At 52.4% G+C, this 27,067-nt stretch overlaps 1 protein-coding gene across 1 annotated transcript; it reads right to left on the bottom strand.

Annotated features, from left to right (window-relative positions):
- Positions 1-267: 267 nt before the first annotated feature.
- On the bottom strand, positions 268-8,973 carry AP2S1 (adaptor related protein complex 2 subunit sigma 1). Its single transcript, XM_065420774.1, has 5 exons — positions 8,875-8,973; positions 3,911-4,060; positions 2,927-3,040; positions 2,222-2,281; positions 268-852 (listed from the first exon to the last, which is right to left on the bottom strand). The coding sequence occupies exons 1-5, from the start codon at positions 8,875-8,877 to the stop codon at positions 751-753; spliced, it is 429 nt and encodes a 142-aa protein (XP_065276846.1). The 5' UTR covers positions 8,878-8,973; the 3' UTR covers positions 268-750.
- Positions 8,974-27,067: the final 18,094 nt, after the last annotated feature.

Below are 27,067 nucleotides of genomic sequence, written 5' to 3'. Positions count from 1 at the left end.
GATTGTCCATGCAAAATTTAGTCAAAACAATTTTTGTTCTATGGGGGAAAGCCTACCCTCTCCCCCATGTACCTCCTTCCCCACCAGAGGCCACTGGACACCGAGCTCACTGAGAACATGACCTGCTCCCAATGCCCGACAGCAACACCCAACAGGAGTTTCCTGCATGCACCTCAGAGCCTTATGTCAAATCTACCTCCAAGAACCCCACCCCCACTCCCTCCCTCCTGCTGCTGCAGGGCCCTTCGGAGACCACCCCAGAGGAAGGAGTGTTTCACAGATGGTTTATTTCAATACATCACTGGCCATATGGTATGGCTGCCACTCACCAATGGATAACACACAGTTGTGGTCCCACTTCTAGTGCAGACTCGGCACACACACTGACATGAACGGAGCGGGGGGGGTCGGGGGGGGGAAAAGAGAGACAGCGCGCTAGTTATATGGAGGGAAAACACAGAGGTTCGAGGATGGTTGTGTCAGGGCCCCAAAAAAGTTTTTTTTTTTTTAAATACAGTCGCTCTCTCCCGTTAGACCCACCCACCCGGGATCTCAGCTGCCGCATTCGAGCATGGGGGAGGTGGGACTGAAATTTTCGACTTGTGGTTCTGATCCATTTGAGGGGGTGTCCTTCCCCCCCCCAATGGAGAGTGGCTAAATTTGCTCTGAGACAGTCACTGATTCAGGGACTGGGTGCAAGGAGTCGTCCCAGGGCAGGGTGGGGGATGGGGCCAATTCGATCCAGTTCTCTCATTCCAAGGACTGCAGCATAAGCAGCTGTTTCAGGACTTTCGTTTGGCTCGTCTCGCGGATCTCGCCGGCTAGGAACATCTCGTCCACCACGGTGTAAACCTGCCGCAAGAACAGACCACCCGTGAGCCAGGTGCACGGAGGACAGCCTCAGTGCTGCCTCTCCCTCTGGGGAACTCTCCAGCGTACTGGCAGCGCAGTATGCAGCACCTGGGTTCGTCCACCAAGTGGCACCGAAAAGCATTTCCAAGGACAACGCTGTGACAGGTTCTGCCATTTGCTGCATCCCAAGTGCCACGGGAGGGTAAAAAGACTGGCACCCGTGTCCTCCCCCAGAGCAGCAGAGTGACCCTGACACAGCGGGACCCTCGCGGGACTGAGGCCTGGCAAGTGGGTCCATAGCCATCAAATAGAGACCAGCATGCTGAACCTCTCCCTGCTACATTCCAGCCCTCTAAAATCCCCCAACCTGCAGGGGGAATTTATCTACCGGAATGCCGCAGAGTTGCATGGGAGCTGCCCTGTGAAGCTGGAAGGGTCATCAGGGGCAAGGGCTGTCAATTTAACACGTTATATTTTGAATGTTTAAACCTCCCTCCCCCCCACCCAGGAGAGAGAGAGGTCAAGCACGCTCAGCACAGCAATGATTCATAGACTCCACAGCCAGAAGGGACCATTGGGATCATCTCGTCAGATCTCCTGTGTAGCACAGGCCCCATAACAACTCCTAGAGCAGATCTCTTAGCAAAACATCCACTCTTGATTTTAAAATGGTCAGCGATGGAGAATCCACCACGACGCTGGTCAAATGTCCCAGTGGTTAATGACTCTCACTGTTAAAAATGGACACCAAATTTCCAGTCTGAATGTGTCTGGTTCCAGCTTCCAGCTATTGGATCATGTTAGACCTTCCTCTGCTAGGCTAAAGAGCCCATTATTCAATATTTGTTCCCTACGTAGGTACTGATAGGCAGTGACTTGATCCCAGTCTAACAGTCCCTTTGTTAAGCTAAATAGATTGAGCTCCTTGAATCCATCACGATAAAGCAGATTTTCTAATCCTTTAATCATTCTCGTGGCTCTTCTCTGACCCCCTCCAATTTATCAACATCCTTCTTGGACTGTGGGCACCAGAACCGGACGCAGGATTCCAGCAGTGGTCGCACCAGGGCCAAATACAGAAGTAAAATAATTTCTCATAGAAACATGATTCTCTCCAGTCCTACTTGAGATTCCCCTGTTGATGCATCCAAGGATTGCATTGGCCTTTTTGGCCACAACATTGCAGTGGGAGCTCATGTTCATCTGATTATCCACCTCCTTCCCCCAAATCTTTTTCAGAGTCACTGCTTCCCACGATAGGGCCCCCCAGCCTGTAGGTACGTCTGACATGAGACCGTGTTATGCAGCAGCTGCATGGAACCGCAGAGCGATTGGCCCCATGCTCCCCTCCCCGCCGGGCTGAGCTCACCTTGTAGAAGTTGAAGACCAGGTCGAGTTCACAGACGTTGTGGAAATATTCATTCAAAACCTGGGCCAAGAGAAAGGAGAGATGGATTTCAGAGACCGGGAGAAGGAGGGAGCCACGCCACCTTTCGGTCAGAGATGCTAAAGTCACAAGGGACCATTGTGATTGTCCGGTCTGATCACCTGCATAGCACAGCCCACAGACTCCCACACAGGATCCCTGCCTGAGCCAGCGCAGGCTGTTTAGAAAGACACAGCCAGCCTGGATTTACGACTCCAAGGGATGGAAAATCTACTCTGTCTCTGGGTCAGTTGTTCCAATGGTGTCAACCTTTCCTCTAGTTTCAGCTTCCAGCCGCTGCAATGGTTCAGACCATTGCCTGGGCAGGATATGCCTCTGCCTCAGAAAAGGGTCACCAAAGGAGATCCCTTGCAGCCAGTGGAATCTGCAACCCTGACCCCCTTTAACACACGCACAGCCCCCAGTCTACCTGAAGGACGAGGCACCCTCTTTATGTCCCATCACAGCCGAGATCAGAGGGGCAGGAACTGCTGACTGTCCTGCCAGGACAGAGAGGGGCTGCTGAAAGCAGCTCACGGTCCTTTTAGGGCTGCCATCCCTCTGAGGAGCTGGCACAAAGGACCAGGCCACAAGACAGCTCAATTGAGTCGTACTAAGGGAAGGGCAGAGGCCGCGGGCAGTGCTCACCTCCACGAAGTTGTGGATGGCCTCCAGGTAGGCCAGATTGTTGTCATTCACATCCACACAGATGCAGAAGTACAGCCCCGCGTAGCGGCGGTAGATGATCTTAAAATTCCGGAACTGGAAGAGAGAGGAAGAGGACCAGCTGACGTCTGTGCTGCCCACTGAGATGCACCTGGATCAGACAACCTCTGCGCACTTCCTGCTAGCCCCCTTCTGGAGCACAGAGCAGCCAGTCAGAGACAGCACGGCCTGAGGGGCCACACATATCACCGGCGATACTCGCGTCTATAGAATAATCCCTAGCTCGTGTCTAGTGCTTTTCACCCTTAGACCTCAAGGTGCTTTATGAAGGAGGGGCAGAATCATTAGCCCCATTTTACAGATGGGGAAACTGAGGCAGAGAGAGAGGCAGCGATTTGCTCAAGGTCACCCAGCAGGCCAGGGCACAGCCAGGAATAGAATCCAAGTCTCCCTCCCTCAAGTCCCAGTCCAGCGCTCCACCCAGTAGGCCACACTGCCTCCGTATCCATGTCATCAGATCACGACAGCTCAGTGTCGGCCTGCTGCCCCCCAGGCTGATCGGAGCGACTCCAACGAGATGAGGCATTAATGGCTTGTGGCTGGAGGAGAGATACCAGGAGAACTGCGAATCCCTACGCCTCAAACAGACGAGCTGGCTCCCCGCTCAAGGGGACCAGGGGCTGAGCAGCTGATGGCTGGTTTTTAGCTGCGGTGATCCACCACCCCTAGACTGGATAATGAGCATGCTGTATTCGGAGCTGCCTCGAGGGCCACCCACAGGCTGCAGCCTCAGCAGGACCCAGCAGTCGGTGGGCTCGGGCATGGAGATCTCCAAACCCAGGATTGATAGAAATGGAAGGGTTGTACCAGAGAGGGTGAGATTACACCTGCCACAGCCTCGGAGGCCCTGCAGTGTAGGCTGGGGCGTCGGTCGGCTGCCCGTTTGGCACGCCAGGGGCACCTTACCTCCACGAAGTTGGTGTGCTTCGCGTCTCGCACCGTGACCACGGCGTGCACCTCCTCGATGAGCTTCTGCTTCTCGTCATCATCGAACTGCATGTACCACTTGGCCAGGCGCGTCTTGCCGGCCCGGTTCTGGATGAGGATGAAGCGAATCTGCACAGAGAGCAGGCAGGGTTATGGGCATCCCAGCCAGCCCTCCCCACCACTGGCACCACACACCCCTGGACACTGCTGCTCAAATATGGGGCAGCCTGCAGGCTCTTGGGAGGGTGGTGCCTCCTCTCCCCCTCACGTCAGCTGGCAGAGAGATCAGCTGTTCGGAGCTGGAGCCACCAATGCAGGGACCTTTACTCTGAACTGCAGAAAATTCTGTGACTAGCTAGACTTCCTCTGCCCTGTGCTCACTGGTTATTTGCTCCAACCCCCTCCCTCCCTCAGCCCCAGTCACCCGGTTCTCCCCTGCGCTGTCCCCCTCCTCTTTCCATTGCTCTGATCCCCTCCCTAAGTAATCCCACCTAAAAATAAAGTCACGCACAGCCATGCCCGTCGCTGCCATCACTTTGTTCACGCTCGCCCCCCCCCCCCCCCGGCTCTGTCTGGTCTACTTCGATTGCCAGCTCTTCGGGGCAAGGGCGGTCCACTACCATATGTACAGCGCCTTGCACGACAAGGCCCCATCTTTAGGCATGTAATAAACATGATTGCTAAGTAGCAGCAGCTGCGGGGCAGAGTCTGGGGGCGGCTGCTTTATGGAGATGGAGCCGTTGCCTCTCTGTGGGTGCAGCACACCTTGGAAGGAGGGTCTGTCTGAGCATGCTAGCGTGCCAGTGTGGCACGTGCCCTCTGCAGACACAGCTGTGCCTTAGGGAGCAGTCGGCACAGTATGGGGTAGACGCAGAGGTCAATTTACCAGTCCCACAGGAGGTTATTCTCCCTCAGTGACATTGGAGCTGCTCTAACTCCCAGCTGCTCTTCCAATGTCATTCTGCATCCCCCATAGACCCCCTTCATGGCCCTCTCCAAAAGGGCCCCGGGTCCCCCCAGGCAGACTGCCCCTGGCAAGAGTCTAAGATCCCTAGAGCTTGGTTCTCATTGCCTGGCTCATGTAGTTCACTGGCCTCCTGGAAGCCCTTCCTACGGACAGCAACAGCAAGAATCAGGCAGTGCGGGACAGGACAGGGCAGATCTCCCCCTCACCGAGGTATCTCCCAGAGGAAAGAGATGCAGAACTGCCTTCGAACATGGCGTCTTCAGTGGGCGTCTCCCCCAGCCTGCCCCACTTTGGGGGCCCTTTGTCAGCTGCTCCCTCTGACAAGTTCCTGTCCCTCCCTTTCACCCTCTGGCCTCCCGTGGCTGTGCACATAAAGACAACATGTCTTATGCCTCCTCCCACCCCACCCGTTCTGCTGGGCTGTGTGGGGAACAGATAAGGGAGGGGGTGTCAATGCAGGGATGCCCCAGAGCAGGAGAAGCAACAGGCACAGTTTGCGACTCCTCTGTCCATTCCCCTGCTGGTCCCAGCCTCCTTCCTCCACTTGAGCCCACCAGCCTCTGTCTCATGTCACAGCCATAAGCCGGGCACGTGTGGATCCTCCTTCCCTTTCTGAGGGCTCCTTCCCATCACCAGGAACCCCACCGTTGATCTAAACACCGTTAAAAGATAGACGGCTAGATTCTGGCTACTCTGAAACTGGTCAGCATATTAGTCTAGAAATCACAAAGTCCCACTTCTCTGAATTTTGCCTTCAAGACATCTGAGCTCCAGAGACTTAAATTTTTTTAATTGAAAGGCATCTTCATCAGTTGAATAAAGAATGTTCTTTGCTTCAGAAGGGCAAGGTCCATCGGCAGAGACAATAAATGGATCACAAACAAATAAAAGCAAATCCTTCGGAATTTTAAAATTCTCAAATCGCATTTTGACATTTTCGATCAGATGGTTTAGGAATTCATGCATCATTTTCATCTGTAGCAACAACATGCAATGTGGGAAAGTGCAACATCTTTCCTGTTAAGTTTGTCTGAAAGATTTCAAGATTCCTCTGAAAGGCACACACTTTTTCAAACAAATCCCTGACACTGCTTGCATGGCCTGGGAGCTGCAAATTGAGGGAATTCAAGTGACCAGTAATATCGCACCGAAAAGCTACCTGTGACAGAGGGGACATCATTCCTAAATTCCAGAACTCGCAAGCCTTGTTGGTCTTGTGGTTTGAAAGAAATTCTATTATTTCTTTTTGAAGTGCACAAAACCTCTCTAACATGTGACCACTAGAATCATAGAATATTAGGGTGGGAAGAGACCTCAGGAGGTCATCTAGTCCAACCCCCTGCTCAAAGCAGGACCAGCACCAACTTAACCAGTGAACATCACTGTGCTGCAACAGGTCACTGTATTCGGCTGAAATGTCTTGTAAAACAGCTTTAAAAAGACGATGTTGTAAGCGAGAAGTTAACCATATATAGTTCACTAATCTTGTCACAATACTCGCTCTTTTTTTTTTTTTTTCTCCTCAAAATCCCCAGACAATTTACCACAGAGGACAGTCTGGTGAATAATGCACTGAAGTGTATTTAATGAAGGGTGTATCACTGCCAAACGTGAAGCAAAACTCTTCTCTTTCCCTGTCATGTAACAAGCAAGTTTACTCCATCTGTAACAAGCAAGTTTACTTTCTGCAGACCTAAACCTTTTTTTTTCCCCCCTCCAAAAAAGCCTTTTACTTTTTAAAAAATGCTCTCTTCTGTAGTGTAGGTTTCTAATGGTATTAAGCACAAAAATTCTTCCTGACAATTTCACCATCATAAAAATCTAACAAACAGCAATAAACGGGCAGTGTCACTTAAATCACCTGATTCGTCCACTGCAAGAGACATATATTTGGCGTTTTTGAAACCAGAAAGCAGTGCTGAGAAATAATCCTCATAAATTAGCTCCAATCTTCACACTGCGGTGGAATCAGATAGGGCAACTTGCTTCACACGTTTGACAATGTCATCTTTGTTTTTATCTCTGACAAAAAGCTCCTCCAGCATTTCCAATGGCACTCCGTGACAAGCTCGGCAACCAGGAAAGGCAGTTTCTTTTTAGCTAGGACCAACATTATCCGAAATGAAGCAGCTATTGCTTTTTCCTATACAGTCGCTGATGTTATGAGAACGACCTTTGAAGTGTGATACAAAGATGTCAGATTTTCAATTTTGTCACATCTTGCAACATTGCCACGAGGACAGGCCTTATGGAAGTTACTGCGCTTTGATTCAAAGTGGTGCCTCACGTTGACGACCTTACAGATGGATATGCAGTGGTTTGGCACATTAAACACAAAGGTTTTGCGTTTAAATGAGGTGGCATAATAAAAAGAAAATCTCCTGTCTAGCTTGGGTTAAAAGCTCGGGTTTCACTGTCAACTTTGCGATGTTCACTCCCACTCACATTCATTTTTGGCTCCATTTCCATCACTAATGAAAAAATGGGTGATGTCCAAGCACAATCATAGCCAATGCTATCGTGAGAACTTAAGATCCAGTAAGTTACTAACTAAGGAAGTCATAGGCAAATGATAGGTAGCATATCACTGTTTGTGAATTTAATTAGACACATTTTTTAAGGTGAACTGGTGGGCCACATTTGGCCTGCAGGTGGCCTATTGAGTATCACTGGTGTAGGGTGTTTCAAACTCTATTAGTCAAGGCCTCAGGAGACAGACTGAAGGGGACACTCCTGCATTTGCAGGGAAGTGGACTGGAGAATCAAATAGATCTTTTCTATCTCTAACTTTTGCAATTCAATTATACACATGCAGAGTTCAGTCCTCAATCTCCAGGGCCAAGCCCATATGTGCTGGTGGTTTTTTGGTGACCATCCCATCAAGATGGTAACAGCTTTGTCTCACTCAGCCCATGACAGCTTGGAACAACTGGGTTAAGCACAGAAGCGTCCGGATGTCATTATGAATCCCCTGTGCTACCTGGATTAAACCAGACTAGGTCAGATGGGGCCACTCAAGGGGTCCAGGAACCTCTTGGTTGGATGATAGTATCAGCCCAAATCTGTGATCATCTAAAATCTCCCCACTTGTCACAATGCCACACCACGTGGCCCCTCGGAAATTCATAAAGACAACAGGGACTAGAACTCAGAGCCTCCTGCCCTCGCCCCTTAAAGCAGAAGACAATTTCCATGATCAGCTGGTGCTAAGCAAGGGGACCCCTGAATAAACAGCTTACTGCATCCCACACCAGAGACAGCTGCTTGTCAGCGGCAGCTGAGCAACCCCCATACGCAGCCCATGTGGCGGTAAGAGTGCTGTCAGAATTACAGCACTGCAGAAACAGCCCCAGCACCAGTCTTCTTCTGTTACCTACCTCCAGTCCTTTTGCCTACCAAATCTTATCCCGCAAGAGCCTCCCTCCTCAGGCACTGGGGCTGCTCCCTACTTCCCCAGGGGTGGGGGAGCTTATACCCCAATGGTGCACCCCCTTTCCCCTCCCAGGATAGGGAACCTGGCCCCACAGCCTTCCCCTACAGAGAAACCACCAGTGGTGCCTCTCCCCACCCCCTCAAGAGGTCATCTAGTCCTGTCCCCTGCACTCCTGGCAGGACAAAGTATTATCTAGACCATGGGGCTGAGGATTCTGACCCAAATCACTCCCCTATAAGGGCCCCAATTTTCCCTTTCCCCAGGGATGAGACCCACATCTCACCCAATGGTGCCCCTCCCCCAGGGATAGGGAAGCCAGACCTACATCCTCCCATAGGATCTCCCAATGGTGCCCCTCCCCCAGGGATAGGGAAGCCAGACCCACATCCTCCCATAGGGTCTCCCAGTGGTGCCCCTCCCCTAGGGATACGGAGCCAGACCCACATCCTCCCATAGGGTCTCCCAATGGTGCCCCTCCCCCAGGGATAGGGAAGCCAGACCCACATGCCTCCATACAGCCCCACCGTGGTGCTCCCCCCTTACCATGATGGCCCCGTCTTTGCCAGGACCCCCCAGACCTTCTTCTTCTCCTCCCTCCGCTTCTTCACCCCTTCCCTTCCCACCGGATATCCGGCGCCCTCCCGTCGCGCGGCCTGCTGGGAGCCGTAGTCCCGGACGCCCCGGCGGAGCGGCCCGCCCCGGCAGGCCGTGCGGCCGCGGCGGTGCATGCTGGGGATTGTAGTTCCTCGGGCCCAGGGCGGGGCGGTGCCGTTCCCCGCCGGCTCCGCCAGGGGGAGCCCGGGCTCCGTGGTGCCCTGGGTGGGCAGCGGGTTGCTGGAACCGGGCAGTCGCCTGGCGGCGCCAGCCGGGAACCTCCCCCCGGGGCCGGGAGAGCTGCCTACGTTAGCCCGCTGCTGGGAGAGGCCTCGTAGGCCCGAGCCTAGCCCAGAGCCCTGCAGCCCCGGGGGAAGCGAGCTGATCCCCCCCCCACCACCACCACCACCGGGGACACAAGTGGGGGGGCGGGTCCCGGCCCGGTTCCCCCCACGCGGGGCAACGGGGGGGGGGGGGCAGTTTCCAGGCCACTTTCCCCATCTTGGGCAGTGGTGGGGGGTGGGTCCTGGCCTGATTTGCCCCCCATTCCTGGGCAACAGGGCCAGAGCAGAGGGCGACTCACTGCCTGAGCCTGGCCCCCGTCCCAGGGGCAAGATCATGGGAAGGCAGCTGTGGGCCCAGTTCCTTTCCCGCTCTGGTCCTGGAGCGGGACGCTGACTTTCAGTAGTGGGCGTGTGGCCCCCCACCCCACAGCAGCTGGGTCTGTGACCACGCGAGGTTACGTGGAGGATGCAAAACCAGGAACGGCAGCTAACCAGAGCTTAGGACAGAGTCTCTTCCTGAAAGGCTTTTTGGTGACCCTTAAATTTAGGAGACCCAGGTTGTAGTCCCTGCTCTGCTATAAGCTCCCCGCATGTCCTCAGGCAAGTCACCTAGTCTCTCCTGGACTCAATTTCTCCCCTGCACAATGGGGATAAATTCACTAGAGACTGTGAGGCGCTCAGATACTATAGGGATGAGGGACCAGGTAAATAGCTTAGATTAAACTTGTGTTTTGTGCCCAGACCCCACAGTGACTGGACCCCAGACAGATCAAAGTGACATGCAAGGACTTTCTCTTTTGGAGGCTTGTAGAGTACCCTCTAGCACTATAGTTTTATGTTGTAATCATATTGAGGCTAGAACTCAGAGTCTCCTGCTCCAAAAGCCCAGACCTCTGACATCTGAGCTAAAGGAGAATCTCCATTAGCTAGCAGTAGCCTATGAACCTATGACACACAGTTGAGCAGTCCCTGTTGCATCCAGTAGATGGCAGTGGTATGCATGTGGTAACCCTAACCCTGGACTAGCATGTGATGCAGCAGAACGGGAATGCTGTCCTGGTGAGAGAGACAGCCAATGAGGGCAGCTGGAGCTAGGGAGTGGGCTTGGAAGCCACCCGAAGGGGGCAGTTGGAAAAAATGCTGTTAGAGATGGAGAAGTCCTGCCTTGAGTGCAGGGGACTGGACTAGAAGACCTCTGGAGGTCCCTTCCAGTCCTAAGATTCTATAGGAATCTAGATGCTGAGCTAATGGCCGAAGTGGAGTCTGGATAGGAGGTGAGGTGATAAAAGAACAGGAGAATGAAAGTAGGGGACTGGGAAGTGAGAAGGAGGAAAGCAGGAAAATGGGAAAGGCTTCAGGTCAGGAGAAGCAGAAACAAAAAAAAACCAGGGTGTGTGAGCAAACGCTATTAGAGAAGGGAAGTAGAGGGAAATAAAATCTACAGATGTACCAGAGAGAGAGTATCAAGGAAAAAAAACTGAACGGAAATATAATTGGTGAAAAAGGGGCTTGATCAAAGAGCCGTGTTAGATGAAAACAGATCCTGAAAACAGTAAACAAGACGCCCACTTACAAATGATCTAAAGCAGTGATTCTCAACCAGGGGCCCCCTGGAGGGACGCGAGCAGGTTTCAGGGGGTCCACCGAGCATGGCCAGCATTAGACTTGCTGGAGCCCTGGGCAGAAAGCCGAAGCCCTGCCGCATGGGGCTGAAGCCCAGGGCCCCGAGCCCCGCCACTCAGGGCTGAAGCCAAAGTTGAATGAGCTTTGTGGGAGCCCACTGTGGCATGGGGACCCGACAATTGCCTTGCTTGCTACCCCAGATGTTGGTCCTGGCTTTTATATGCAGAAAACCAGTTGTTGCACACTTGGGCCATGGAGTTTTTATAGCATGTTGGATGGGCCTCAGAAAGAAAAAGGCTGAGAACCCCTGATCTAAAGTATATGAACAGAGAGAATGACTGAGTGAACAGCTATTGAAGAAATACTGTTCAAAGGTGCCTAATGGACAAGGGAGGGTCAACCCTGTTTGTGGATAAAGTTGGTGAAAAGAGGTCCAGCCTCAGGATCATTGAATCTAAGGAGCACTTCAAGCCAAAGAAAGCAAAGAACAGTGCAGCAAAGAGTGGAGCTGGACGTACAGCCCAGAAGAGGAAAAGTTCTCTGAAGTGACACGGTATGTTGTTAAGTAATCTCCTTTGTTCTGGTTAATAGTGCATTTGGTATTAATGGCACAGAGTAAGGAAGAGTAGCATGTACAAGCTCCCAAAGGTTAATGTGTTGGTAATCTATAGTTTATTTAGATAAGTAGTAAGTACTTGGCAATATTCTATATTATTTATGCTCCTGGTACAGTATTTGAGTTTTCCCTTACAAAGTTCTAAAAATACAAATGAAAAGGATCCCTTTTGTATTGGTTTGCCTCTGCCTCTCCTCACAGTTAGCACAGCCTAGCCTAGCCAGGTCACCACAGTACCTCCATCGTTACAGTGTGGATAATAATACTTGCTTTCTCCATAGATAGCAGAAAGTGAGGGAACGAGTAGTTGAAGTGCGACCAGAAAGTGGAATCAAGTTAGTTTTTTGTCATGTCAGTGGGGTTTCACGTAACACGTTCTGGATAATAACAGGAAGGGCCTCCATGCTTGTGAAACTAACCTGGCTCTTTTATTAAGAGAATTATTTACAGAGATGCCACAAGTGCAACTAGTATTCCAGCCATGTGCACACAGACGGACTCCCTGGGGTCTCCTCCAAACTCTTTCCTCTTGCAACCTGTGCACCTCCCCCCAAGTTCCCTGCAGGTTGTCACGTCTCTCTTTTTTAATCATTGTTGTGTCTGTTGTGCAAGCATTGGCTGACTTGGGGGGATCAGAGGTTATTAGGACATAGACCACCCCAGGGGACATGGCCTTTAGTGACAGCCCATTGCACCCTGGTAGTTCTCAGAGTCCTTCAAGTGTGACACCCCTTCTCCCCCCCTCCCCCACCTTCTTGTTTGTGTTCTCACAGCTGGTGAGGGAGTTGCTTCCATCCTGTTGCTGTAGGGTGACCAGACAACAAGTGTGAAAAATTGGGACGGGGGTGGGGGTTAGTAGGCACCTATATAAGACAAAGTCCCAAAAAATCGGGACTGTCCCTATAAAATCGGGACATCTGGTCACCCTATGTTGCTGCCTTCTGATGGGTGGCATCCTGTTGGTCTCCTGTAATGCTCGTGTACCTTGTTTCTTCTGAATCTCCTACATCAGGCCAGCCGATGTTGAGGTTCTTTCTAAGTCCTCCTGGTCCTGACCTTGGCACCCTCTGTCTGGGCATGCCGGCTGCCTGCCACTGCTCTGCAGTTCGGCTCTATTGCTGTGACTGTCGCCTCTTGCCGTTGCACTGTCTGGCTATTTGATGGTTGGGCCCAGACCTGCCCAGCTATGGGTAGTGGCCTCAGATTCTGGGCTCCTTTGCTGTAGCAGCTGCCTCCTAGCTTGGCATTAACTGCTTCTGTGTCCTGTCCATCGTTTCTTCTTTGGGGGAATGGGCGGCACAGGGGTGGGGCCTCGGGGGAGGGGTGGCACGGGGGGCGAGGCCACAGGTCCGGCACCAGTGGCTCCTCCATTTTTAGGGAGCTTCTGGGGCTCCTGCCTCCCCCTATAGCACGTTAGGACTGGGGCCTTGCTTAGAGTTGTTTTTACGCTTTCCGATGCCTGCTCTTGAGTCGCAGACCATTCCCACATTGCATCATTGTGTGTTAACGGTCTCCAGGGCTCACAGCCTTCGATCAGGTGCGCCCAGAGTCTGAAAAACTCGCCCCTCTAACTCGCTGGACTCCCTTCATAGTCTCCGCTCTGGTCATTTCCTTCATGTCGCTCAGTGTCTGGCCAGAGTCCTTCAGAGGTCAACAGATGGCTGACGGAGGGCACCTCAGGTCGCTTCAGCTTGTTGGCATTCAGACTGGTACCTTGCTCCTGGCACCCATTTAGGAGCTGTCACGGCTTGGTATCAAGGTCCTGGATTGCCTCTTCCTTGGCATCTTCTCCTACAATAAGAATGACAATCTTGGTTGCTTGTTGTCCCTCTAGTGCAGGGGTTCTCAAACGGGGGGTCGCAAGGTTATTACATGGGGGGTCGTGAGCTGTCAGCCTCCACCCCAAACCCCGCTTTGCCTCCAGCATTTATAATGGTGTTAAATATATTTAAAAGTGTTTTTAATTTATAAGATGGGTCACACTCAGAGGATTGCTGTGTGAAAGGGGTCACCAGTACACAAGTTTGAGAACCACTGCTCTAGTGCTTGGTTCAGTTTATACTGAAACACCTCTGGGCTGGGCTGATGCCCACAGGTGTTTGTACCCAGCAGTACCTGCCAAAAGATGGGACAAAGGGTGGCCACATGGCTGATCGAGCTCAATACACCAGCCGTCACAAACACTGACCACTTTTGCCTGGGCTAGATCGGGTAGTGTGTCCGCCATCGTTAACGGGCAGTGACTTCTTTTCAAGGCTCTGTGCAGATCCTCAGTTCTCACCGCTACTAGACAGCTGACCCTTTCTGAGCTCCTTTCCACAGGTGTAATGACGCCTCTTCTTTGCAAGCTTGCCCGTTCCTTCTTGAGTGGGACCGGGGCTAATGGACCTCAGTGTTTCAGTAGTCACGTGGGCTGCACGTGGGGGTCTGTTTCTACCTTCAGCTTGCCCCCTCCTTAAAATATGCCATTCTATTCTGTGAGAATACCAGACAGGGCCCGCAGTGACTATTGTCATGTTGTCAGATCCAGAGCAAGGGCTGCCCTTGTGTGTTGCCTGCTATAACTTAAATGTACTTTGGAGCCCGGGACTGGAACGTGGGTTTCCCATCTCCCCAGGAGAGCCCTAACCACTGAGCTAGAGGCAGATTCTCTCTGGCCCCAGGTATAGTTAAGTATTTATACACATGGAACAGCATCAAGGGGGGGCGGATGTAGGCAGGGAATTGAGCACAGCCACCGGATTGAGGCCCCAAAGCAATTAATGGGGGGGAAGAATGCCTAGTTTGTGAATCCCACAGAGGCGTAGAGGTGAGCTAGGCGCTGCGTTGCTGGGCAGTGCCAGGATGTAGGTGGCTGTGCACACACCCAGCAGCTGAAATGTAGGTGCCTTGGGAACTTTAATGGCAGAAATGTAGGTGTTCCCAGGGCTAGGTGGCAACTGAGCGGGGATTTTGCGAATGCCTGGGCTGCTTAAAGGTTGGACATAGGTACCTAAATATCTTTGTGAATGTAGCCCATGGTGTGATTATTAGAGGGGTGTTTGGGGCTCTTCAGTCTTCATAAAAACAATACTTTAGAAAGTCTTATCCAAAGACAAACGCCAGCTCTGTTTGCAGCTACCGCTTGGTGGCCAGGGGCGGCTCCAGGCACCAGCGCAGCAAGCGTGTGCCTGGGGCAGCAAGCCGCGGGGGGCGGCCTGCCGGTCGCAGTGAGGGCGGCCATCAGGCGGCTTTCGACGGCATGCCTGAGGGAGGTCCGCCAGGCCCGCGGCTTCGGCAGTAATTTGGCGGCGGGGACGCTGAAGGTGCGGCACCGGCGGACCTCCCGCAGGCGTGCTGCCGAAAGCCGCCTGACTGCCGTGCTTGGGCCGGCAATAACCGTAGAGCCGCCCCTGTTGGTGGCGAAGCCTCAAAGGGGGTGGCGGGAGAGACGCATTGATTCTTGGGCAGCAGATATCCTGACCTTGGTTCCTTCGTCTTCCCCCACCCTCAGAGCATCATCCTCCAACCAGGCTGTCTTGCTTCTGGCACTTGGTGCAGTCAATAGCTTCTAACTGTTTGTTTATAGTGTCCCTGCATTGGCTTGGTATTCAGCACAGAGGTGTCTAGGATAAAAGTCTGTTTCTTTTAGGGCTGGCTGAGAGCCGTTTCCTGTACACACTTGTATTGTTCATATGCAGGGGAATTAAGACAATGAAAAGACTGAGTGGTCCTTATTAGCTCTCAAGTTTAGTTGTAAATGACCCATGGCTATGTCTACACTTGCAGGAAAAGGGGTGTTCTAGCCCAGGTTAAACTAGTAATGGCGTCAGACTTTTAACTTGAGTTAGCAGCTCGAGTTAAAGCCTAACGGCATTGAACGGGAGCTGCTAGGGTGACCAGATGTCCCAATTTTATAGGGACAGTCCCGATTTTGGGGTCTTTTTCTTATATAGGCTCCTATTACCCCCCAACCCCATCCCGATTTTTCACATTTGCTGTCTGGTCACCCTAGGAGCTGCTAACCCGACAAATGCCAAGTTGCTGTGTCTTCATTGCTATTTTAGCTCAGGTTAGCTAACCCGAGGTAACACCCTTTTTTTGTGGTGTAGACACACTCAGTGATGGGACTTCTACTGGGCCCCAATGATTGGAAGTTGTAGTTTTTGGCTTCCTGAACCCATATAGGTCAAGTAGGCCGGTCTTGTGGTTAAAACCCTGGATTGGGGTCAGGCAGTCTAGATTCAATTCCCTGCTCTGCCCCAAACTCCCTGGGGGACCTTGAACAAGTCCCTGAATCTCTGGGCTTAAGGCCAAGGTTACACTAGAAATGTATGTTCGTTGGGCTGTGACTTTCTGTACATTGGCAAAAACCCTAGCATGGGATCTGCTAGTCGAGATGCAGCTTATATCACCACAAGAGTGTTTTTACCAGTATAGCTTATTTCATTGGCCGCATTGATATAAGCTGTACCGGCAAAAGCACCCTATTACCCGTATAAGCTGCATCTCCACTATAATGGTATTAGCTACTCCGGCAAACCTTCTCTAGGCTTAAATTCCCCCTCTGTAAAATGGGGATAATGACCGTTCTGTGCCTCCCAGGGTGTTGGGAAGATAAATTCATAAACAGGCTGCACGCTGCCCGAGTCACAGCACCCTGGGCCGCGAGTGTTTTCCACCTCCCATGGACGAGTTTCCAGAAGGCTGCGACCAGCTAACCACAAAGGAATCGGGTCCCTGCTATTCAACCTTTCCAATCACTGATTGAAAACAACTAGGATGCTGCCTCTTCTATACATTTGCGGCTCTTTATCCTTGTTTGGTTGCTGCAGTGACTTGGCTTTCCAGCTCAATCGTTAAGGGGGGAAAAGCCAGCCTCTTCCAGGATAGCCAAAAAACAAACCCAGAAGAATCTCCCATCCCACATCTCAAGCTAGGCACAGACCCTCCTCCTTCCTAATGGTTGGTTGGTCTTTCTACCTGTCTGTCTAAGGCTACATCTACACTACAGGGGGGGGTCGATTTAAGATACGCAAATTCAGCTACGCGAATAGCGTAGCTGAATTCGACGTATCGCAGCCGACTTACCCCGCTGTGAGGACGGCGGCAAAATCGACCTCCGCGGCTTCCCGTCGACGGCTCTTACTCCCACCTTCGCTGGTGGAGTAAGAGCGTCGATTCGGGGATTGATTGTCGCGTCCTGACGAGACACGATAAATCGATCCCCGAGAGGTCGATTTCTACCCGCCGATTCAGGCGGGCAGTGTAGACCAGGCGTAAGTTTTAGGCACTGTTCACCCCACTCTCTGGGTGCTGCTTTCCCGGCTCTGCTGCTGCTCAGTCTTGCTCTTGTGGGTCACACCTTGCTCTGTACTGAGCAGCAGCTTCCTGGAATCTTCCTACTCACCTCTGGCTCCCTACAGGCTTCGGTTTTTTCTCCCCCCCGCCAAGCCCTGCCTGTCATGTGACATAGCTTACCTCCCCAGGCGGAAAAAGTGAACAAAGAGCTTTGCAGGTGGGCCTGGACCCATCTCCCCTTAAAGGGACAGTCAGTCTGTGATAGGAGGGCAGCAGGCAACAAGCAAAGGCAAATAAAATTAGAGAGAAAGGCCCAGGTCCTTAAAGGTGTTTAGGCGTCTAACTCCCACTGGGGATCTGGGCCGAAGTTTTTCCCGGCAGGGACCCTGTCTTACAGTGCTCCCACCCTGATGGGGGTTTCTGGGAGCCATCCCAATTCGAATAGCACAGAAATAACTCTCTCAGACTCTACCGGATCCTTTGACCCAGCCACTTCAATAGAAAATGCACCTGCTGAAGAAAGCCGGACAGTCTCTGCATTAAAGGTGACCTGGCAAAACAAACAAACAAAAAAGGTTTGTGCCTTTTTTTAATGCTCCGTGAGGGTTAAGGCAGCCTGACTTTTATTTATTTATTTCAAGGAAAAATAAGTTTCTACCCGTCCCTCCCGACCCCCTTAAGAATTCAGGTCTTGTCTACCCTGGAAGTTACGGTGGAAGACCAGAGAACAGGTAGAGTTAGGACATCAGCCGTGCTAAGGATACAGAACCTGATTAACTGAGAGAGGAAATGATTCCCCCCCCCCCCCCAGACTTCTAAAAACTCTGCTTTTTGCTGTTAACAGAAAACACTTGGAAGAAACAACCTTTTTAAGTATGCACACCCCCAAGCTCTGTTATTAATATTGCAGGAGAGCTTAAGGCTAGACTAAGGAGGTTAGACTAAATGACCCCTTCCAACCCTATGATTCTAAGAACCCCAATCAAGGGTTTGAATTCCCATTGTGCTAAGGGCTGTACAGATAAATAAGAAAGGAGACAGGCTGGGCCCCAGAGAGCTGACAATCTATAGTTCATACACACATCATGGTGCAAGGACTGGAGAAAATGCCTTACAATGAGAGATTTAAAGAGCTCAAGCTGATTGAGAGGTGGCTTAAATATGGTCTATCCGTACTTTAATGGGAGGAAAACATTGGGTTCTAAAGGGCTCTTAAGTCTGGTGGAGGAAGGCAGAACAAAACCCAGCGGCTGGGAGCTGAAGCCAGACAAATTCAGGGTTGAAATTGGACACAAACATTTACCAGTGAGGGAGTGGATAACCAGTGAGGGAGTGCTAACACGGCTACCCCTCTGATACAGTGAGGGAGTGTAACCACTGGAACAAACTCCCAAGAGAAGTGGTGGATTTTCCATCTCTTGAGCGTTTCAGATCAAGACTGGATGCCTGTCTGGAAGATGTATTTGCCCAACACAGGTTGCTGAGCTCAATACAGGGGTAAGTGGGCAAATTTAGTGGCCTGCACAATACAGGAGGTCAGACTAGAAGATCTAATGATCCCTGAAACTCTATGACTAGAGCACCTGGATTCAGGGCGGGAGAACAAGGGAACAATCAAGACAACAGATCTTAGCAAGCCCATGAAGTGCTGAAAAACCTCCTAGGCTGCGTCGTCACTAGAAATGGATTGCGTTAGTCTGCTAGACTGAAGAGACCGTGATCAAATAGATGTTCCCCATGTAGGTGCTGATAGATTAGGATCAAGTCTTCTCTTTGTTTAGCTAAGTAGATTGAGCTCTTTCAGTCTATCACTGCTAGGCAGGTTTTCTAACCCCAGTGACTCTTCTCTGACCCCTCTCCGATTTATCAACATCCTTCTCGAATGGTGGGCACCAGAACCGGACGCAGGAGTCCAGCAGCGGTCGCACCAGTGCCAAATACAGTACTTGAGATTCCCTCTGCTCCTACTCGAGATTCCCCTGTTTATGGATCCAAGGATTGCAGTCCCACCCACTCCCCTGGATACGTACTCGGGTGCTCACCTGAGCTGCCTGGGCCACACTGCTGGTTTTAGGTGCTAGCTTGACCAGAGCTAGTGCATCTCTGTTCACCTGAGCTAAGAATTATACCTCCCAGCTGCAGTGTAGACATGGGCACCGACTTTCCAAAGAGCCGGGGAGTGCTCGACCCCTGGCTCTGTGCCAGGCCCCGCCCCTGCTCCACCCCTTCCCTAATGCCCCGCCTCTTCCTGCCCCTCTCCACCCCCACCCCGCCTCTTCCCTCCCAGTTCCACCTCCTCCCCTGAGCGCGTGGTGTCCTCGCTCCTCCCTCTCCCCCCCCCCCAGTTTCCTGCATACCACGAAACAGCTGATCACGGTGGGTGGGAGCCATGGGGAGTGAGGGGGAGGCACTGATCTGCGGGGCCTGCTGGTGGGCGGGAGGTGCTGGGAGGGTGGGGGGGGGGAGCTGATGGGGGGCTGCCACATTTTTTCCCCTATGAGTGTAGATGTACCTTGTAAGGCTTGTTTTCCACTCCTTTAATCATAGTCCTAGCTCTCCTCTGGGTCCATTCCAATTCTGATTAGACTTTGGTGGCCTTTTTGTTTGCAAAATCCACAATCAGGGCCTGACGCAGGTAATGTACATGTAGCTCTGTGTGTTTAAAGAAATCCCCCGCCCCTCCGGAAGAAACGTTTCCCTGAAGCTTTTCAAACTTTCCTCGCCTGCTCTGGAATGAATCCCGAGCCATCTCTCCGGTCTCCAGGGGAATTATGTAATTATGCGGGTGTTTTTCAGAAGCGTGTTCCGTGCCCGGCAAAATGAAACTGTGCTGGTCTGTCGTGTTATGTAATTAGGATGCCCGTTATCTATATTAAGGATCTACATGAACAGTCACGACACAATTACACAGTGCACACTCGGCAGGAAGGTTTGCAGACCTCGCTGTCTCACTGGAAGGCCTGGGGCTGGAACCAGGACTCCCTCCCGGTTTTTCAACCAAAGCAGGATTCTAAGTCCTGGCTCCAGGGCTGACTCTGAATAAGCGGCTAATCTAAGCTGATAACCAGCATGGGGACTTTTTTTTCTTTTGTAAGTGGGTACCTGGGTGTGAAAGCTCTGATATTGTGCATTGCTCTATCCCCTTTCATCCAAAAATTCCCAGGCCCTGGCCTCTAGTCTCCCCTACAACCTCCTCAGCAGGTTGAACCAGTTTAACTCAGCGGGTTGAACCAGTACTCAAAGCACCAGAGCATAGGTGCCAACTTCGTGGTTGCTCCGGGGCTGAAGCGCCCATGGAAAAGAAATAGTGGGTGCTCAGCACCCATCAGCCACCCACCGATCAGCTGTTCGGCGGTGGGTGGGGAGTGCTGGGGGGAGGAGGCGGGACGGGGACGGGAAGAGGTGGAGCGAGGGTGGGGCCTTCGTGGAAGGGGCGGAGTGGGGGTGGGGCACCCACCCAGAAAGAAGAAAGTCAGTGCCTGTGCACCAGAGTCTTAGCTATATTAGGACACCTAGCGGGAGCATTGGTGGGAACCATAGGTGCCAACTCTGTGGGATTGGCAGCCAGCTCCCCGCCAGTGCCTCCAGTCCACCGGTGGCCCCGCTGATCAAATCCTCCCCCTTCCTCCCAGCGCTTCCCGCCCGCCACAATCAGCTGTTTCACGGCGTGCAGGAGGCACTGGGAGGGAGGGGGAGGAGTGGGGATGGGGTGCGCTCAGGGGAGGGAGGGGAAGAGGTAGGGAGGGGACAAAGCGTGGGCGGGAAGAGGCGGGGCGGGGGTGGGGGCTTGGGGAAAGGGGTGGAGTGTGGGGGCAGGGGCAGGACAGGAAGAGGTGGGGTGGGGGGAGCTTGGAGGAAGGGATACAGTGGGGGTGGACCTGGGGCTGAGCGGAGATTGAGCACCCTTGGGCAAAGGAAAAGGCCAGCGCCTATGGTGGGAATTCCTCCAGCGTAGACACAAGGTAAAGGAACAAATATTATTTCCCGCAGACGGACAGACAGACACAGGCTTCCACTGCTCTGGAAGAAAGAGGAAGAGCCCTCAAAAGAACGATAAAAGTTACCTTCCCGGCAACGGTGCCTAGCAGTTAGGGCACGGGGCTAGAAGTTGGGAACTGTGGGGTTGAATGCCCTGCCACCAGTCCGATGCGTGGCCTTCCCATCTTTGTGCCACACATTTCTATCTTTAAAATGGGGCTAACGCCTCGTCACTCAGAAAACAAACTGTGTGGTGGCACAGGGCCCCCAACGACGGGGGGGCCCCCAAAATGCAGGACAAATATCTGACAACCTGCCCCCGAGTCCTGGCCGGCAGCGCAGCAGGGCTCAGGCAGGCAGGCTGCCTGCATGCCGTGGCCGGTAGCCCCACGCCGCTCCCGGAAGCGGCCGGCTGCTGGCATGTCTCTGCATGCCCCTGGCCGGGGCGGGGGGGAGACAGCTCTGCGGAGGCGGCTCTGTGCGCTGCCGCCACCCCGAGCGCCGACTCTGCTGCTCTCATTGGCCGGGAACTGCAGCCAATGGGAGCTGGGGGGGCGGCAGCCACACATGGAGACCCCCTGCTCCCCTCCCCCCCCGCCTAGGAGCTGCTGCTGGAGGGGTGTGTGTGCCGGTCGCTTTGGGAACTGCGCCACCCGAGGTAAGTGCCATCCCCTTGCCCCCCTCCCGCACCCCAACCCCCTGCCCCAGCCCAGAGCCCACACCCAGCACCCAAACTTCCTTCCAGAGCCCACTCCCCGCACCCCCTCCCACACCCCCTGCCCCAGCCCAGAGCCCACACCCAGCACCCAAACTTCCTCCCAGAGCCCGCTCCCCGCACCCCCTCCTGCACCTCAACCCCCCGCCCCAATCAAGGTACCTCACTTTATTTTCATTTACTTCCCATTACTTATAATATAGGAGGAGGATGAAGAAAAAAAGAATGAAAAACGGGGGATGAGAGAATGTTCTTTTTCTTGGCTGGGTCCCCAGGGGGCCCCCCGAAAATGAAGCTGCTCACAGGGCCCCACTAACTCAAAATATACCACTGTCTTCACTGCTATAACATGGCTTGAAATTCTCAGATGAAAGATCAAGTGTGATTACTACCTAATATACCAGCTCCCTGCACGGGTGAGAGTCACAGCTATTGTCTTCATTACTGGGCTCCACTTTTAGCATTCGCTCCGGAAACCCTTTGTTTGTAGCTTAAATAATTATTACTCCTAATATACACAAACAAGTGTTAGGACATTGTAGCTTTTTCCGGGACCAGTTGTTTAAAGAAACCAGCTGTAGGAATGGCTTTTTCCTCTCAACTAGAATGTCTTCCACCTTGAGGGTCAGGCATTGACTAGCCGCTTGGCCCTTTTCTCCCGTCAGTCACTGCTTCCTCAACCACACCCTCCTCCCAGATGAATGGACAAGACCTAATCTACAAGAGGCAGTGCTGTGTCGCAGGACGCATTTCCGTAAACTTGGCCATTTCTGCCGCATCCTTTTCCTGCTCATCTGGACCAGGGCTGGTGGCTCTAACTCCCATTATAAATGAGGCAAATATCACGTTTATTTTCCTTTCACTTTGCTCTCTGTAACCCACTCAACTCTACCAAACCTGAGGTCTAGCAACTTTTCTTCTCCCAGCCTGGAGAAATCATTAAGGCCCACAAAGGAGTTAGAGGTCTAAATACCTTAGAACATAAGAGTTGCCATATCAAGTCAGATCATGATCCATCTTGCCCAGTTTCTTGTCTCTGACAGTGTTTCAGGGGGAGTGTACAGAATGGTAATTATGGAGTGATCCACCCGTCTTCCCCTCCTGGCTTCTTGGCAGTCAGAGGTTTAGGGTCACCTTGAGCATGAAGTTGCATCCCTGACCATCTTGGCTAATAGCCACTGATGGACCTGTCCTCCATGAACTTATCCAGTTCTTTTTTTAACACAGTTGTACTTTTGGCCAACCCAACATCCATTGGCAATGAGTTCAACAGGTTAGTTGTACATTGTGAAAAAGTACGTCCTCTTGTTTGAATTAAACATGCTGCCTATTAATTTCTTTGGATGACCCCTAGTTTTGGTGTTGTGGAAAAGGGTAAATATCACTTCTCTATCCACTTTCGCCACACTACGCATGATTTTATAGACCTCGATCATATCCCCCCTTAGTCGTCTCTTTTCAAAGCTGATCAGCCCTTTTTAGTCTCTCCTCATATGACCTTTGAAGATCTGGGCCCAGAGGTCCATCCAAGGGAACAACCTAAAGGCAGCATAACCTATTGGATAGGGTGATGGACCAGGAATCAAGAGTCACTTACTTTACCTCTGTTTCTTCTCCTACCCTTTGTCTGTCTTATCTGTTTAGATCATAAGTTCTTTGAGACAGGGACTGTCTCTCACTATGGTTTGATCTACATATAGATTTTGTCCCAGTATAACTATGAGAAGAATGGAAGACGTGTTGTGATCGGCGCAATCTATACGCGGATCGATCAAGGTGAAGGTGATAACTATGTCTATTAAGGATGTGATTTTGTTTTTAAACCTTGTTGTTACGGGTTGGGCATAAGCATCGCCATTCATTCAGGGTGAATGTAAAGTGCCTGAAATAATAGTAGTCTCCAACCCAAACACAGGCATGTGTCTCCGCCCAGAACAAAAGGCAAATCCACGGCTGCCTAGAAATGTGGGTGGCTTGATACTGTTTGGTCTCCTGAGCCCCCGTCTGGTGCTCTCTTCAGTAGGCCACACTGCCTCCCTACGCCCTCCCTCCGGGGTTCTGCTCTCACTAATGTAAAACCACACACCTTCCCTGAGAGATGAGTCCGTCCTCATATGAGCTGGGGAGGAGGTTCCCACACCTGACAAGACTTGAAAGGGAAGGGAGAAAAAGGTGTAGGGCCAGATGCAAAGGCTAAGGGGTCTGCAGCGGGCTATTACAACCCATAGTGCTAGGGCAGGGGGTCATGACCCCTCAGAGGGTGGCGAGGTTATTATGGGGGGGGGGTGTCGTGAGCTGTCAGCCCCCGCCCTTCGGAGCTGGATGGCTGGAGAGCAGGGGCTGCTGGCTGGGCACCCAGCTCTGAAGTCAGCACTGCCCCCAGCAGCACAGCGCAGAAGTAAGGGTGGCGTGATATGGGGATTGCGTCACTTTTTTCGGGGGGTCGTCACAGTCTGAAATATTTTCAAAGGGGGGCGCAGCAAAAAAAGTTTGAGACGCCCTGGAAGTTGTATTCGTTGTGTAGCATGGACAAGGGCTGCGCTGAACCATGGGCATATGGAGTTTGCTGCTGTGGCTTCGCAATGAGATAGTAATAACTCCCTTCTGTGCCTTGAAGCGCAGTTAACGCTGCTGCTGACCATTCAGAACCTGAGGAGGAGAGGAGATTTGCTGGAACTCCCAGCTGGATGGAGACCCTTTGGGAGCAAAGGGGCAGGGGAGCATTTAACAGCATCACGCAAAGAGGGTCAGAATTAAGAAAGCCAAGGGCTCTTTCCATGGCGGACTCAAGGAGTCTCAAGTACCCTTGGTCTATTATGGAAGAAGCTTGGGTTTGGTCCAATTTGTAGAGCCCTGCGCAGATACAAAATTTGTGTCTGCATCCGATCCATGATCTGCAAAAATGGTCCACAGATATCCGCAGGGCTCTACCAATTTGTATAGTTTACGTACAGAACAGTTGGTTGATGCATTCTCACAGGCCATTCAGATGCACAATTTCTCTACCAAATAATGCCCGGCTAGAGGGCTGTAGAAATAGAGAGGAAACCTTCCAGCTTGCTAGGGCTGGCATAAGACCGTCCTTATTCTCTGCAGACCTGAATCCTTCTAGGAGACATTCAGCACAGGGCAGAATCACCTTACTCTCTGCAAGGGGAGACTCTCTCCCCGAAGCTCATTTGCTTTGCAAAGCGAGGGACCGCACATCGGGGCACGGCTAGCTTTTCTGCACTGGTCTGTGTTAATTCCTCCCTTCTTCTGTCAGGGAGGTGCCTGCATCACCCTGTGGTCAGCAGAAATGCCAGAGGAGCAGGGAGAGGAGGATGCTATAAGGCAAAAGTGTGTATAGAGATTGCATAGGGGCAAGGGAGGTGCACAGAGATGTGTGTGGGAGGGGGGGGCAGAATTGCATAGGGTTATACATTGGATTCACATAAGTTTTTGTGTGGAGGTTGTTTATTGTATAAGGATTGAATAGAGAACCAGGGGAGCGGTGTGGGGACTGTGTGGGAGAATGGGGAGGTTGTTTAGGACATGCACAGGCTTGGGGGGGGGGCTGGATGGGGGAGCGAGAGGCTCACATGAGGGAGGGAGTGCCTGGCGTGGCTCCAGGGAGTGATGGGAAGGGGTGGCGAATGGAGGATTGTACCAAGTGTGCACAAGGTGGGATGGGATGTGCTCACAAGGCAGGGGAAATGCATGGTATGAGGGAGGGTAGGCATAGTTTCTCAAGCTGTGGGGCATGTATGGGGTTGGATGGGGTATAGGGGATGTGAACAGGATGTGGCCTGGGCATGGAGGTCTTTGCACAGACTTGCCACCTCTGAGATACAAAAGACGGGGGCATCCAGGATGAGCCTGACCCCATACAGCTGGCTGTGCGCACTGAGCACCCCAGCTACCTCGAAGAAGAGACCATCCTGGGAAAACTTGGACAAGTGGTGAACCTCGATGTGGGGGGAGTTGCCTGGGCTGTGCACGAGCTGGGGGTATTTCCAGGGTGCATGTGGTTGGATAGGGGCATGCTGGTTATGAATAGGATGTGTACAAGGAATGGGCTGTGCACAGAGTTTGTGGGGTTTGCAGAGGCTGGGGGTCTGGGATTGTATGGGCTGTGCACAAATGGGTGGCGGTACGCATGGGGCATGCACAGGAATGTAAAGTTGGATGGGGCACAGGTGGGTTGCATGAGGTGGGCACTGGGGTGTGAGGTGGGATGGGGCATGCACGGAGGAGGAGGGTTGGATGGGGCATACATGGGTTTATAGGGGGCTTTGGGCAGGTCTGCAGAGTGAAGAGAAAGGAGGTTGTGTGGAGCGTGCCCAGGGATGTGGGGCCGAATCAATATGTGGCAGGGTTGCATGGGGTATGAGCGTTGCATGGGAGTTACATGTGGGGTATGCATGGGGAAGGAGAGCGGGTTGCTTGGAGATATGCATGGGAATGTGGCATTGGATGGAGCGAGGGGATTTTCATGGGATGCAGGGGATAAGTGTAGGGCATACACAAGGGGAAGGGGAGGTGTGGGAGTTGAATGGGGTGTGCCTAGGGCATGGTTTGTGCACAGGGAAGGGGAGGGGGCTGGTGTAGGGTTGGATGGTTTGCATGGGGGGCTAAGTGTGGGGCTTGCACAAGGAGAAGGGGAGGGGTGGAGTTGAGTTGCATGGGGTGTGCCTGGGTATGGGGGCATTCATGGGGTGGGGGGGTGCACAAAGGGTGTGGGGCTGGATGGGGCATGAGGTGGGCTTGGGGCATGGGAGTAAGTGTGGGCTGTGCAAAAGGAAAAGGGGAGGGACTGGAGTTGCATGGAGTGTGCATGGAGGGGTGGGGAGCATGTGTGGGGTGTGCATGGTGGTGGGGGAAGAGGGCGCAGAGCATGGGGTATGGGTGGAGGGTGCATGAGGATGGGCATAGACATGGGATGTGGGGGGCATGCCTGGGGTGTGCACAAGGGTGAAGGGTAGGTGTGGAGCTATATGTGGGGGTGTGCACAGGGGTGGGAGTGTGCACAGGGGTGGAGGGTAGCCGTGGTCCATGAGGACATACGTGGAGGTGTGCACTGGGGTGGAGGTAGGCATGGGGCACATGTATAGGGTGTGCATGAGGGTGGGGAACATAAGAACGGCCATACTGGGTCAGACCAATAGTCCAACTAGCCCAGTATCGTATCTTCCAACAGTAGCCAATGCCAAGTGCTTCAGAGGGAATGAACAGAACAGGGCAATTATTGAGTGATCCATCTCGTTACCCAGTCCCAGCTTCTGGCAGTCAGAGGTTTAGGAACACCCTGAGCATGGGGTTGTGTCCCTGTCCATCTTGGCTGATAGCCATCGATGGACCTATGCTCCAGGAACTTATCTTATTATTTTTTAAAACCAATTACACTTTTGGCCTTCACAGCATCCCCTGGCAATGAGTTCCCCAGGTTTGCAGTGCGTTGAGTGAAGCACTTCCTTTTGTTTGTTTTAAACCTGCTACCTGTTAATTTCACTGGGTGATTCCCCTGGTTTGTGTATTACATGAAGGAGTAAATAACCCTTCCCTAGTCACTTTCTCTCACCAGTCACGATTTTAGAGAACTCTATCATATCTCCCCTTAGTCGTCTCTTTTCTAAATTGAACAGTCCCAGGCTTTTCAATCTCTTC

The sequence above is a fragment of the Emys orbicularis genome, chromosome 21, assembly GCF_028017835.1.
Source record: "Emys orbicularis isolate rEmyOrb1 chromosome 21, rEmyOrb1.hap1, whole genome shotgun sequence".
NCBI lineage: Eukaryota > Metazoa > Chordata > Testudines > Emydidae > Emys > Emys orbicularis.
The sequence above is the reverse complement of the archived record's forward strand: the minus strand, read 5'-3'. Positions and strand labels throughout refer to the sequence as shown.